Source organism: Indicator indicator, chromosome 6, assembly GCF_027791375.1.
Source record: "Indicator indicator isolate 239-I01 chromosome 6, UM_Iind_1.1, whole genome shotgun sequence".
NCBI classification, from domain to species: domain Eukaryota; kingdom Metazoa; phylum Chordata; class Aves; order Piciformes; family Indicatoridae; genus Indicator; species Indicator indicator.
In genome coordinates, this window is record NC_072015.1 from 7,922,955 (window position 1) to 7,936,314 (window position 13,360).

At 44.2% G+C, this 13,360-nt stretch overlaps 1 protein-coding gene across 1 annotated transcript in view; it reads right to left on the reverse strand.

Moving 5' to 3' along the window:
• NEDD9 (neural precursor cell expressed, developmentally down-regulated 9) overlaps positions 1-9,500 on the reverse strand; it is a 43,031-nt gene extending 33,531 nt beyond the window's left edge. Inside the window, exon 1 of the mRNA XM_054381955.1 lies at positions 9,348-9,500. Within this exon, the coding sequence (XP_054237930.1) occupies positions 9,348-9,500 (153 nt within the window). The remainder of the gene's footprint in view (positions 1-9,347) is intronic.
• Positions 9,501-13,360: the final 3,860 nt, after the last annotated feature.

The window sequence follows — 13,360 nt, forward strand, 5'->3', positions numbered from 1 at the left end:
GTGAAAAAGGAAAGAATACAAAAATTAAGTTTCTAATTGATACTTTTGTCCTGTGTGAATAAAAATATGTCATTGTTCTGTGGGGAGTACATCAGCTTCTTGTTGTGCCTGACATTTCAAAGTGTAAGTTTTCTGGCTCCGTATCTATACAGATTGAGAAAATGCTAACTGTATGCTGACTACAGGGACAACAAACCAAGCTTTGTCTGATTGCTTGGATGATATTCTTCTGTCTCTTCACTGAGTTTTATATTTTTTGCTTGGCTGGTTTATCTTCACCACGAGGACAGCTAGAGAGGGACTTTGTACAAAGGCATGTCGTGGTAAGATGAGGGGAAATGGCTTCAAACTGGAAGAAGACAGGTTGAGATTAGACATTAGGAAGAAATTCTTCCCCGTGAGGGTGGTGAGGCACTGGAACAAGTTGCCCAGAGACATTGTGGAGGCTCCAAGCCTGGAAGTGTTCAAAGCCAGGCTGGATGGGGCGTTGAGTGGACTGGTCTAGTAGGAGGTGTCTGTGCTGTAGGGTTAGAATTAGATGATCTTTAAGGTTCCTTTCCAGCCCAAATCATTCTATGATCCTATTTTGCTTAGAGGGAATTTGAGGTGTGGGGCTGATGCTGTGGTCTCCTAGGCATTGCAAAGGCAATTATAGTAACATAATTTGATGTCAGATGCTAAATAAGGAGCGGATTTACCCCTTCTGTCTCTGACGCAGTGAAGGATGGATGTATTGTGTCACAAACACCATCTGAGTCATACAAAACCTCTGAAGTGCTTGGTGAATGTATAGGGAGAGTTTAACAGACATGGCAACTCCCTTTTACTACATAGCAACCTTCTGTTTGGAGTCTACTGTGAAACAGGTCACAGCCACCCTAGGAAAGGGCGTATCTGAGGTAATGCTTTTTTGCTCAGCCCTGGGGAACACCCCTGAGACTCATGCCCACTGCTTCTGTGCTGTCAGACCACCCAGCCTGTTTTGGAGCTGTGGTAGAGAACCCACAGGGTTCATGACAGTACCGTTTGCTGTGAGGCAGAGCAGTGACCCACTGACAACATACTCTGATCTTATTCCCCTGCCCTCTGAGTTCCTGGGGTTTCACAGGAGTGCTGAAATACTTTGCTCTTTCAGGGAATGCAAACCACATCCCCTGCCTTACCTTCAAGAACTATTAATATTTTGGGAAATTCCACCACACCTAACTCGCAGAGTTTTCTGTATATGTTTTCCCCTTGTAACCAGTTTCCTTTCCCCCCCGCCCAAGGAAGGGTGTGATCGAGCTCCATGACTTAAAAAGGCCTTTTCAAATCTGAGGGCTCTGTGCCTTCTGTGACATCAACAGGGGGGAGGAAAGGAGGAAAAAAAAAAAAAAAAAAGGGAAAAAATAAAGCATGCAAACAATAGCCTTAGAGTAAATATGATCTCACTGTGATTAAACCACAGTACATCAAAATCAAAAAGCAGATGGAAAACCCAACCTCTTTCCCTCAGGCAAGCAATTAAAAACTTAATGAAAGGAGATCGGATGTTGAATGCTCACGAACTGAAGGAGCAGAGCAGGAGGGGAAAAAAAGGGATAGAAAGAATCCTGAAACGTGTGTTTTGAGTTCTCAGTTTTCCATTTTCTGGCTTTTGCAAGCAGTTTTCTCCTAGACAAAGTTTCCTTTAAAAAAAAAAAATCCTTCTCCTAAATTTAACCCTTCTCTGTGCAGCTCTGGTGAAACAATCACAACCTGACTGTCAAGAAATCATAGCCCTGTAGGCATAGCTCAGTATTGTCACCAGGTTATTCCTTGCTGATGTTCTTCAGTTCTGGAATGGATGATTTTCTTTTCTTTTCTTGTTTCCTTTCTTCTCTCTCCTCTCCTCTTCCCTCCCTTTCCCTCCCCTCCCCTCCCCTCTCTTTTTTTTTTTTTTTAATCTAGAACCTAGCAGAACTGGGACATGATCCCTTTCCCCTCCAAGTCTCTCCAAAAATTCTCCATAGAAGGGAAAGCCACCATTCTTAGTCACTTCAGTGTCACCATCTGGGATGCTGTACAGCACTTGCAACTTAGGATGCCCTGGGATTCCAGCTTACTGAAGAAAAACAACTGTTTCTCGTGTTTTCCTGTTTCCAGCCCTCAGCAGGCTAGTGGGGGAAACAGGCAACAGGCTGCCTGTGAATCAGACACACTTTGTGGGGAGCCAGGCTTGGCTGGCAGTTGAGGTTTCTCCTTGACACAGGGCAGCAGCCAAAAGTCAACAAGCCTCCCAGAACAGCTCAGTTTTGGTAAGCTGACATTTTCTAAGGAAGTGTGCCCTCAGAGAAGGGAGAGTGTGTGGATGTGTCTTAACCAGTTATGGTTATTACACTTTGTCTCAGACTGAAATACAACCTTAACTGTATCCCTGATCACTTGAGAGATTGGTTTGTGCAGATTCTGGGCTGCAAACAAGACAAAGCAAGCAGAGAGAGAAAAAATAAAAGAAGATATCTGCTTGTAAACTAGGGCCCTCTATAACAATAAAAATGGGTTTATTACCCTTAGCATTTTAACTGGATATAAAGTCCACAGGACAAGGGCATTCGTTACCCTACCTACTGCTAGCTCGATGTTAACCATAAGAGTGCACTCTTCCAGTTGTTTTGTACTTAACCCTTTGGATCAAAGAATTATTTTGAAAGAGAATCTCTGAATTTTCACCTGCATTTTCCTCCCCTTTCTAAGTTTTGTTGTCACCAAATGATTTACAATATTGCTACTGCTACAATTTGCAACTATGCTGTGAGTGAGGCCTGCTTAAGAAATGGCTTCTGATATGCTCCTGTAGAGTAAATCCATTCATATTCCTCTTCCTTTTCTGGGCAGGTTCATCCACTCTGACTGTGAATTGGATGTTTTTAAAACAAACACAAAAATAGAAAGGCAAGAATGGGCCTCATCCCTTCGTAGGAGAGCAAGATTAAATTTTTTATGCCGTGCTATGAATTGGTGTTTCTAGGACTGCAAACCCTAGCAGCCCTGCTTCTTGTCAAATGCAAGCTACGTCCAAGTCTGCTGTGGAAAAATGACCTCCTTAAAATTAAAACTGTTTCCACTACTGTAATGTCTAGACCAAAAGGCAAAAGAAAAAACATCACTTGCCAAGAGTGGCCTGTGATGAACAGGCAGACATATTCAAGGGCTGTACTCACAGCTGCTATGAAGTGACCCAGCTTCACTGATTCTGAGAGCTGCAGCTATTTAGAGGAAGCAAAGAGCACCTCCAAATGCAGCCTTACTTAGCAGTAAGCCTGATTTAACAAAGCATAAAGCATCTTTCAGGGGTCAGAGTTCTGTTGCAACAGGTAAATGTCCACTGCTTTCATAGATGCTCAGACTGCACATGCTACCTAAAGAAGCATCTTGAAAAGTGACCTCCATGTTTACAATTTCAAATGTCACTGAACGTGGGCTCCTACAGAGGAGTGTCTCAAGAAGTTCAGCTGCTTGTCTCCATCAAGTGCTGCCAGAAATGGGAACAGTAGAAGGCAAGGGTTCTCCACAACTGTTGCAGCTAAGGCAGATACCTGTGCGTGCTCCTTTTAAGTGCTTATGTCACTTTAAAAATGAAATGAAACTCTAGATCTTGGAGACAGGCCGGTTTCTAGTTGCTGCTGGTATGAATGGGATTTAAGTACTTAAATGGCTGTGATAAGCCAGTCCAGATAAAATAAGCAAAACAGAAGTGACTTTATCCTAAAGTGACTGAAGCCCATCTATTGCATGCAGAAGTCATTCCCATGCCCCTAACATCTTTGATAACAGCAACGCGACAAGGGGGAAACCATGTGCTCCACTCATAGTCCCCTACTTTTTGTAAGCACAGAGACACGGGCTGTTTGCTATTTCCAGATACAGAGGGAACATCCTCTTCTCCTGTATGTCTGTGCAAGGGCAGGACCTCATGCTTGGCTTGTGAGTGCAAGCTCTTTGTGAGAAGGCAGGCTCCTTTTCTCCTAGTGTTTATAAAGTTGGCCAAGGGCCTTGAATACACATCCTGTGAGGAATGGCTGAGGGAACTGTGGTTGTTTCGTCTTCAGAAGAGAAGGCCGAGGGGAGACCTCATGACCCTCTACACCTCTCTGACAGGAGGTCAGAGCAAGGCGGGGGTCGGTCTCTTCTCACATGCAACAGTTAACATGACAAGAGGAAACAGGCTCAGGTTGTGCCAAGGGAGGTTCAGGTTGGATATTAGGAAGAATTTCCTCACAGAAAGGGTTCTCAGACATTGGAACATGCTGCCCAGAGAGGTGGTGGAGTCACCATCCCTGGAGCTGTTGAAAAGCCCCATGGGTTAGGTGCTGAGGAATGTGGGTCAATGGTAGTGGCTTAGCAGCAGTGGTGAGATTGTGAGCTCTAGGCGAGCAGTTGGACTTGATGATCTCAAAGGTCTCTTCCAGCCTCAACAGCTCTATGATTCTATATATATCAGCAGTAGTGCATGGGAGTAGGTGCATGTAACTCAGGAGAGGTATCACATTTGAACTTTTAGTCAGGTCACTAGACACACCTGGGCTTGCTACAATGGCTGGTATTTATAATGGAGCAGGTGAACAACATAAACTTCTCCTGAGCCACCACACGTACAAGTACAATGTTCAGTGATAAGATATCAGCACAAATATAATCTCTTCTAACCCCACTTGTTGCTGTGCTTGAGATTGTAAGATTCCAAAGGTGAGTCTGTATGTGGCCTTAGGAACTGTGCTCCAACACTTAACGTGTTCACAGTAACGCTTGATGAGACTTCTCCAAAGTCTAGCCTACATCCTGCAAAATGTTGATGACAAGCTTAGAAGGGCTGCAGAGTTCTTAAACATTTCATTTTCCCTTTGTAGAAGATGTTTCCATAAAGTCTTAATATTAAGTAGTTGTCCTGCTTTTTGATCTGGTAGGGCCCCCCTGTAGGTCCTTTGATATTACAGCACTGCTTGGAAAGACTAACGTTGAATCAAGGTACCATGAGGCAAAGTAATAGTATAATGTGTCTGCAACCTCTAGTACAATTTTCAAAGCCTGAGTAAAACCCCCAGATTAGTATCCAGTGCCTCTTGTACTGTCTAAGGTCAAAGTAAACTGGAACTATCAACAATAAGGAAAACTGTTTATCTGGCAGTTCTGCTTCTCCATCATATATTAGGAACTACTGGACAAAGAGACAGATTGGACAACCAGTTTCATGATGAAGTAGGTATAGAGCTACTTTACTCAAGAAGAGCTATTAGGATAGAACCATAGAGGTTTAGGAATCATGCAAAAAAACCTGTATGCTGTTAGCCGTAGTGTTTGAGAGGAAGAAGAAAAGCCAGCACAAAGCAGGTCCTGTAACACTCCTAAGCCTCAGCACCTCCATCTGTGGAACAGAATGAACAGCACATTGCTGTTCTATTGTGTCTTTGGGAGGCAAATGAATTCTGTAGTGGGAATTTCTCATATGGAGAGGAGGGGATACACAGAGACTACAGCAGGGAAGAATGAGAATCTGAAAATTACAGAGGTTCTCCAAGCTTTGGGAAGGAGCCAGTCCTACTGCTACATCTCACTAGTGCTGCTGCTGATTGAGGCCTGACCCTGCTACACTTCTACCACCTCCCTCTGTTCAGTCACAGACACAAATCACAAAACTTCCATCGCAAATCCAACGGTAGCAGAGATGACACAAACCTGGACAGTTTTTCCCTGTTGGTTTGTTCCTCTAGTACCTTTTACAAGGTTTTACAGTCCCTATTTACTTCTTGGTTTGATTGCTAAGATCCAAAGCCAAACAACAACAACAACAACAAAAAGAAAATAAAACAAAGAGGAGTGTGAGGAATAAACAAAGCAGAGAGGATCTGGTTAGTAAAGTACAGGCAGTTCTTTTCCCTTTACATGGCCCAACTCTCCAAGTCTTTCATTGCCAGGGTTACAAGCAGCTTTTCACAAGCACTCTGGTTGGGAATATAGTATTTCTTCCCAGTGACACTATTTTGTTTGTCTTGGCATGCAGGCATTGTAATCAAGTCTATATATTACAGGACTGTGCCTTAGCACAAATGGCAGGCATTTCAAACCCTATTTACTTAGGTTTCTTCCTTGCCCAACAAATTATCTAAAAATAGATAATCAAGACCTCATACTTTACATCTACGTCATTCCTTTTGGCTTAAATGAGGTAAGGAATGTATAGGGTTTTTTCTCCTTTCTTCTTTCACTGTTTGGATCTGTTTACTAAAAAGATAAGCCCCCCTTTCTCCTTCCCTCTCTTTTTTGTTTCCTTTTTGTCTTGCTCATGAACAGCCAACAAGCTACAAAAGCCTTGTTATGATAATGTTTTCATTTACTTCTGTCACACTTTTATTGCCTGAGATAAGGGCACTGGAATTGCAGGTCAGATATATCTTCTTGCATCCATGCTCTTCACTGGTCACTGGTATTTATGTTCCTACATAGTACCTACTACACAGGGTCTGGAGAACAAGTCTTAGGAGGGAACTGGGGTTGTTTGGCCTGGATAAAAGGAGGCTCAGGAGAGACATCCTCACTCTCTGCAACTACATGAAAGGAGGTTGGAGCTAGGTGGTTGTTGGTGTCTTCTCCCTAGTAACAAGTGATAGGACAAGAAGAAATAGCCTCAAGTTGCACCAGGGGAAATTTAGATTGGATATTAGAAGAAACTTGTTCACTGAAAGGGTTATCAAATACTGGAATAGGCTCCTTAGGGAGGTGATAGAATCTCCACCCCTGGAGGTGTTTAAAAGACTCAGAGATGTGGTGTTGAAGGATAAGGTTTAGCACCATACTTGGTAGAGTTAGATAATAGTTGGACTCAATGATTTGTAAAGGTCTTTCCCAACCAAAACGATTCTATCACATTAGCTCTAACTGCTCCGTCCTTGGAATCGCAGTCTGGGGTTTGTTTCAGAAGGGTTGACCCTACCTTCTGGATTACAGGATACTAGAATGGCATCCTGTGAAAACTAGGTGGGATGCAGTTTTGTGGTGCATGATGATGTAGGACAAAAGGATGCTGTTGTCATCAAACAAAGAACTGTGGCATTGCCATAATCAAACTGCAGCCTACAGGAATTAGTTGCTGAACGCAGCCTTCAGACAAATAGAACTAAGAAATACTCACAACCAACCTAAAGTATTTGTCCTGTCTTTCCATGGCTCAAAAATAACTTGTGTTCTCCAATATTTAACTAGTATCTGAATGGTGAAACAGAACCTAAGCTGGGGTCAAATTTGTCTTTGCTTTATTCAGTCACATCTTCACTGAACTTCACACACTGTACAAAGGACAGAGCTGTAGAAATATATAAAAGGTAGAATCCTGAAACTGCTTCAATCCACAGGGACTTCCCCAGTAGCATTCGGAGGATTCGGGCTTAAGTATTATGTTGGAAGAATGTTTAAAGAGTGGGATGGAAAATAAAATCAGCTTAAGTGAAAGAAGAGAGGTAACAAGTTTTCAAAATGTGTATATGTGGAAAAAAAACAGTAGCTTTAGTAGCAGAGGGAATTTCTATGCCAGAAATTATTTTGGGTTTAGTCACATTGAAAGTGAAGCCATGAGTGATGGAGACACATACTCGAGGTCTCACACGAGTCAGTTCCTGTTCTCTCCAACAGTTAATTCTCTAAGTACACTCTAATAAGTATCTCAACCATTTCATTATATGAGGCTTTATCACAATGAAAGTAAAGAAAGACTCCAATATAACACTAGGAGTAGTTAAACAGACCCAGCACTGCACCTGGGAGCTAAGCCACCTCTGAAGTGATGGTATGTCCCCAGGCAGGCCATGAGCACTCTCTGTTCCTTTATTTTCTGCACACAATAAAAACTACATGCCTTTTCCTACAGGAAAATAAAGAAAATACAGTAAGAAAATAGCAGAGACCAAATGAGCAGGTATTTTCTTTATATCTTACTCCAGGGAAAAGAAATAGATCTAAGGATGTTTGTCCTAGAAATGTGACTATTTCACATTTCCCAGGGAAAGTAAACACCCTAGTCTGACCAGAAGGTTTTTGAGTCCAAAACCCTCCGTCTTCTCTCTCTCTCTTTTTGGCTTGGTTTTTCTTTGTCTAGCTTTCTCTGTCTAGAATTACATAATCACAAACCCAAACTAAAAACGTTCATTCCAACCAGACAGTGCAAAGGAAACAACACAGAGACGGGAAGACTTCTCCCTTTCGAGCCACATTATTGGTCCCTAATCTTGCAGTGCCACCGGGCTACATATGAAGCATGGCCTTGCAACAGGAGAAAGACAGAGGGTGACAGGAGAGGTCAGGAAGCTGGACAGGAAGCTCTGGGATACAAGTGTCCTTTAGCCATGAGCAGTTGGAAAGCAGTACATGAGCTCTGGAGTAACAGTGACGCTGCTCTTCTACCCAGTGCCTGATGTTTTGTAGTAAAGTCACAGCTTTAAGGAGGTATAAAGTCTACCTGAACTGATTTCAAGGGGATGTTGTAAGGGACAGAAGATGAATTTGATCTCAGACCTTAGATCACCCAGTGATTCTGTTTGAGACAGAATTAAAAGCAATTAAAAGGCCATCAGGTCCAGATCAAAATTTCAAAAGTCATGGAAGTATCTTTGTCTTCATACAATTTGGTTTTCCTGGTTAATCTTAATCATCATGAGATGGAGAAACTTGGCAGCAGCTTTGCAAACATAACTCTGACCTTTCCCAAAGCTGGGCAAGAGAGAGACTAAAAGCCTGGGCTGAGCTCAGAAGATACATGGAAAAGATAAGAATCTGTGTGTATTCACCAAGGAATAGCTTGCACACCTGATTCTGCCCAGGTTTATAAGCCTCATACGTGTAGCATCAGGGCTCTTTTATACCATGATGCCTAAATTCAGTCCACTCCCGAAGCACATTACTCTCCAAGTAAGTGTATAATGTGTGACACTCCCAAACCACGTTTTTATTGATGCTGAAGTTATTTTTGGCAAAGGAAGGGAAGTTTTTCCTTCCCCTCCCCCCCTCCTTTTTTTTTTTCCAATCACACAGGATTGTGGTATGTCTGTGTGATAATCTAATGCCCTGTAGGCAATTCAGGACCTTGCCCAGACGTTTTTAAGTACAGCGATGTTAGGATGAAAGCCTCTGTCAAAAACAAAACCACAACAAAAACAAACAAAAAGCCCGCAAACAAACAAACAAAAAAATCTGGTAAAAGGTAACGCTAAAATAATTTATTTAACGTGGAAGAGGGCTACTATTTTTTCTTTTAAATGTAAATATAACTTTTCATGCTTGTGACCCATCAGTCTCCACTGTGATAACCAGACGTTCCCAAACGGGCTGTTAAATTTTACATCGCGGAGAGAGGCATCGATCCCTGTCCTACACCAATGCCGGACATCCCATAAAAACCCTCCTTTTCCGAGGTACCGGGCTCGCACTGTCAACCAGCGCTGGTCGAAGAGGCACCGACCCACCGAGAGAAAAAACGCCTCTTTTCCCCCCATTACGAACCCACCAGAGCACCCGGAGGGTACCCGCCGGCTTGTCCCCTTTCGCTGTCCCACTGCTTCCCACCCCAACCTGGCACCTCCCTTGGGGATAGAGCAGAGCGGCAAGCAATAGGAGGCTGTACCCGCCTGCCTTGGAGGGTGCCGAGAGGAAGCCCCTGAGCTGCCCGCCATCTGTCAGGGCTTCAGCGAGGGAAGCCGCTGGCAAACCCACGAAACTTTGTCCACCGCAGTAGCAGTGCCAGCCCCGGCACCCGCTGCCGCCGGCCGCTTACCTTGTACTTCATGGCTGCGGAGCGCTGAGAGGGGCCAAGCTGCAGCTACTCCACTTCCCTCCGCATCGCCGCTGCTCCGCGCCTCGCCGCCCGTCCTGCCGCCAGGCTGCCCCGCTCATTTGCATAGAGCCCCTCCCATTGGCCGTGCTCGGGGACACCCTCCCAGCCCGACCCTCTGCATGCCTCCTCCGCCCCTCCTGGATTGTGCTGCCGGTGGTGGCGCTGAGAGGGGAGCGGGCTGAGAGAGGAGGGAGCGGGCTGAGATGAGCTGAGGGGAGCCGGCTGGGGCATTTGTTTAGGGATGTGTGTTGAGCTAAGGAGCAAGCGGGGGATCCATGGGCTAAGTGTAAGGGATGCTTTTTCTGGGACCATGAGGGGAGCGAGATAAGGTTCCATGGGGCGAGTGGAAGGAAGCAGGCAGAAGCTTAATGAGCTGAGCTGAGGTGAGGAGAGCGAGCTGAGGATCGATGGTCTCGGCTGAAGGGAGCGGGCTGGAGTTCGGTGGGGTGAGCCGAGGGTAAGGGATGTTTTATGGGGAACTACAAGGGCAGCACGCTGGGGCTCGATCGAGCGAGCTGAGAGGAGTGGGCTGGGACTCGATGGGCGGAGCTGAGGGCAAGGGACCCTTTTTGGGGACTGCGAAACGAGCAAGCTGCGGCTTAATGTGAGCTGAGAAGAGGGGGCTGGGGATCGATGGGTTCAGCTGAGGTGAGCAGGCCGAGGCTCGACAGCGTGAACTGCACTCTCCTTCCGTGTAGAGGGAGAAAAAGTCCCACAAGAGAGCCAGGGCTGACGGCCCAGCTTCCTGTGCCCCAGTCACTGTTTCAAAGCTGCTTCACCTCGTGTTGTCTGCACGAAATGGACACTCAGAACAAAAGGCTGCCTGTCTGCTGCCCCCACCCCAGCTTTTGCCTTCTGTGCTGGGGGTATTCTGTGTCTGTCAGGGTCCAAAGTGGCCAAGCTGTCAGTGAAGGCAGCCCTAGGAAGAGCGTTTCTGAAGTTACAAAGTGGTGAGGCACCAAAACCACCCCAGGCAGCGTAGCCTGGGCTGGGGCCTGCCCCGCCAGTAAAGACTGCAGAGATTGCTGCCTGCTGCCAAACCTCCCTGGTGCTATACCTTTTTCAGCGGTCCCTCCCATGATTGCCATTTTCTTGTGGAGTTGAACGCTTCATGCTGCTCCATTCCTAACTTTGCAATCTATTCCTGTTCTTGTTTGTCCCCAAAAGATTATCTTTCCCTACTACATCTTGAATCAAAGCACCAAGTGTTCCCTTTGCCTGGGAAAGCCTCTGTTTAAATGCTGATTAGACAGCAGAGGCCGAGATGGCTTTAATGATCTAGAAATGGCCATTATAAAGAGTGACCATGGCAAATAGACACTATTTGGAAGAGAGTAATAATTAACTCTGATCTCTTTGGGGAAGAAAAGAGCACAGAAAATAAATGTGTGGTGATCTTCCATGCTTTTTAAGTCAGACAACTTAATCAGGCATGATTAATATGGTGCACATAATAGGAATCTTTCTATGTGGGGCACACTCCAGCTTGTTTAGATGAACAGGAAACAAATTCTCTCCTTTTTGCCCAAGTTGGATCTTACCCAACATTTTGAGGTCGCTAGTGGACTCAAGACTGTTTGTAATGGCCTAAGGAAAAACTGCAAAGAATAATCTTGTACTACCAGATTACAAACATAACTTCATTCCATAGTACAGTGATATCCTTCAATTCTCATGTGACTAATCCTCTAGAGAGGGATCCTATTGCTAAAATGGCTCCATGGCTTCTAAAGAATGTCATACTTTTATCTGCAATCTCTTCCATTCTCTATTCCAGTATAAAATACGTGGTTGGACCATGCAAATTTCCAGACGAATGCAAAATTTTTTTTCTATACCATCTTCTTGGCTGCACATGGACCAATAGTTCATCAGTACATGTCCCTGTCAACACAGAACATGCCTCAGTTATTAGTGAGAAAAGTGAGCTGCTGCTTTCTGCAGCACAGAGCATGTCACTGTGGCTGGGCTCCCTGTGCAGTCCTGTAGCTTCAGTGGCTACAACCCTTCACAGGGGTTTTTCTCTGGGTTTTTCTTTCTGGTTTTGTTGTTGCTGTAGATTATTCTGATTTTCCAAGAAGATACCTGAAATAGTTAATGTTTTATACATGCTGAGTTTAAGGCAGCATTGTTTTGAGTGCAGTGTTGAAATAAATTTGGGTGGTTTCAGGAGAATAAAGTTCGTTTGTATGCTGTGTCCTTAGAAATTTCTTTTCAGTAATTCTTCCAGTGATTATATATAACCAGCTTCCTATTAGGAGGGGGCAACTCTCCTTGGGATGTTTCTTAACTGTAGAGTTTGACCTTTGGTTTTCTTTTTGTGTATTTTTGCCCTTCATACTCCAAGGATAAAATTTTCTTCTGGGAAGAGAAATTTTCTCCTGAATACAGAAGATGTGATAGCTAAGGCTTTAGCGTGGTATCAGACTAGCATCCAAATCCTGCTCCCCGAATCAGCTCCGTGTAATCATAGAATTGTTTCAGTTGGAAAAGACTCTTAAGATCATCAAATTCAATTGTTACCTAACTCTACCAAGTATGGTGCTAAACTGTGTCCCTCAACAGCAAACACCTCTGGAGATGGAGATTCAACCATCTCCCTGGGGGAGCCTGTTCCAGCATTTGATAAGCATTTCAGTGAAGAAGTTTCTTATAATGTCCAACCTAAACCTCCCCTCGTGCAACTTGAGGCTATTTCCTCTTGTCCTATCACTTATTACTAGGGAGAAGAGGCTGACCTCCACCTTGCTGCACCCTCCTTTCATATAGTTATAGAAAGTGGGAAGGTCTCCCCTGAACTTCCTTTTCTCCAGGCTAAACACCACCAGTTCCCTCGGCTGCTCCTCATCAGACCTGTTCTTGAGCCTTCAACAGCTTTGTTGCCCTTCTCTGGACCCACTGCAATACCTCAATATGTCTCTCTTTTGTAGTGTAGGTCCCAAAACGGAACATGGGGTTCAAAGTGTGACCTCACCAATTCTGAGTACAGAGGGACAGTCACTTGCCTCTTAATCTCCCAGAATCTCATTATGTAACACTATTGTCATGGTGATAAATGCCATGAAAACTGTAAAACCACATTAATGAGCATAAGAGATAAAACTAAGGAAAGTATAATCATATTTCTGACTTTAGCTCTAAATGCAGAGAGTGCTTTCCACAAACAGTGACACTTTGCATGTATTTGATATTTTTCCATTTTCAGAATGCTTTCTGATCACATTCTGAACCCCACGGATGTTTGAGAAGCTGTGCCTTCTGCTTTTATCTTGGTTGCTTTTAGTGTGTGTAAAATGTCCCTGAATGATCTTAATGTGAGGTAATGTGCTAGCTGGGTTGTTCCCTTCTATATATTGTTTTGCCTTTATCACTCTCCATAACTTGTATTAAAAACTTTTAACTAGAAGCCACTTTGGACACAAAAACATGAAGACTGATGGTGTTGATAGCTATACATTACAGTCCTGAAGCAGCAGGTACAAGAATTGGTATTCTACAGGGAGAAAAGAAATTGCCATCACA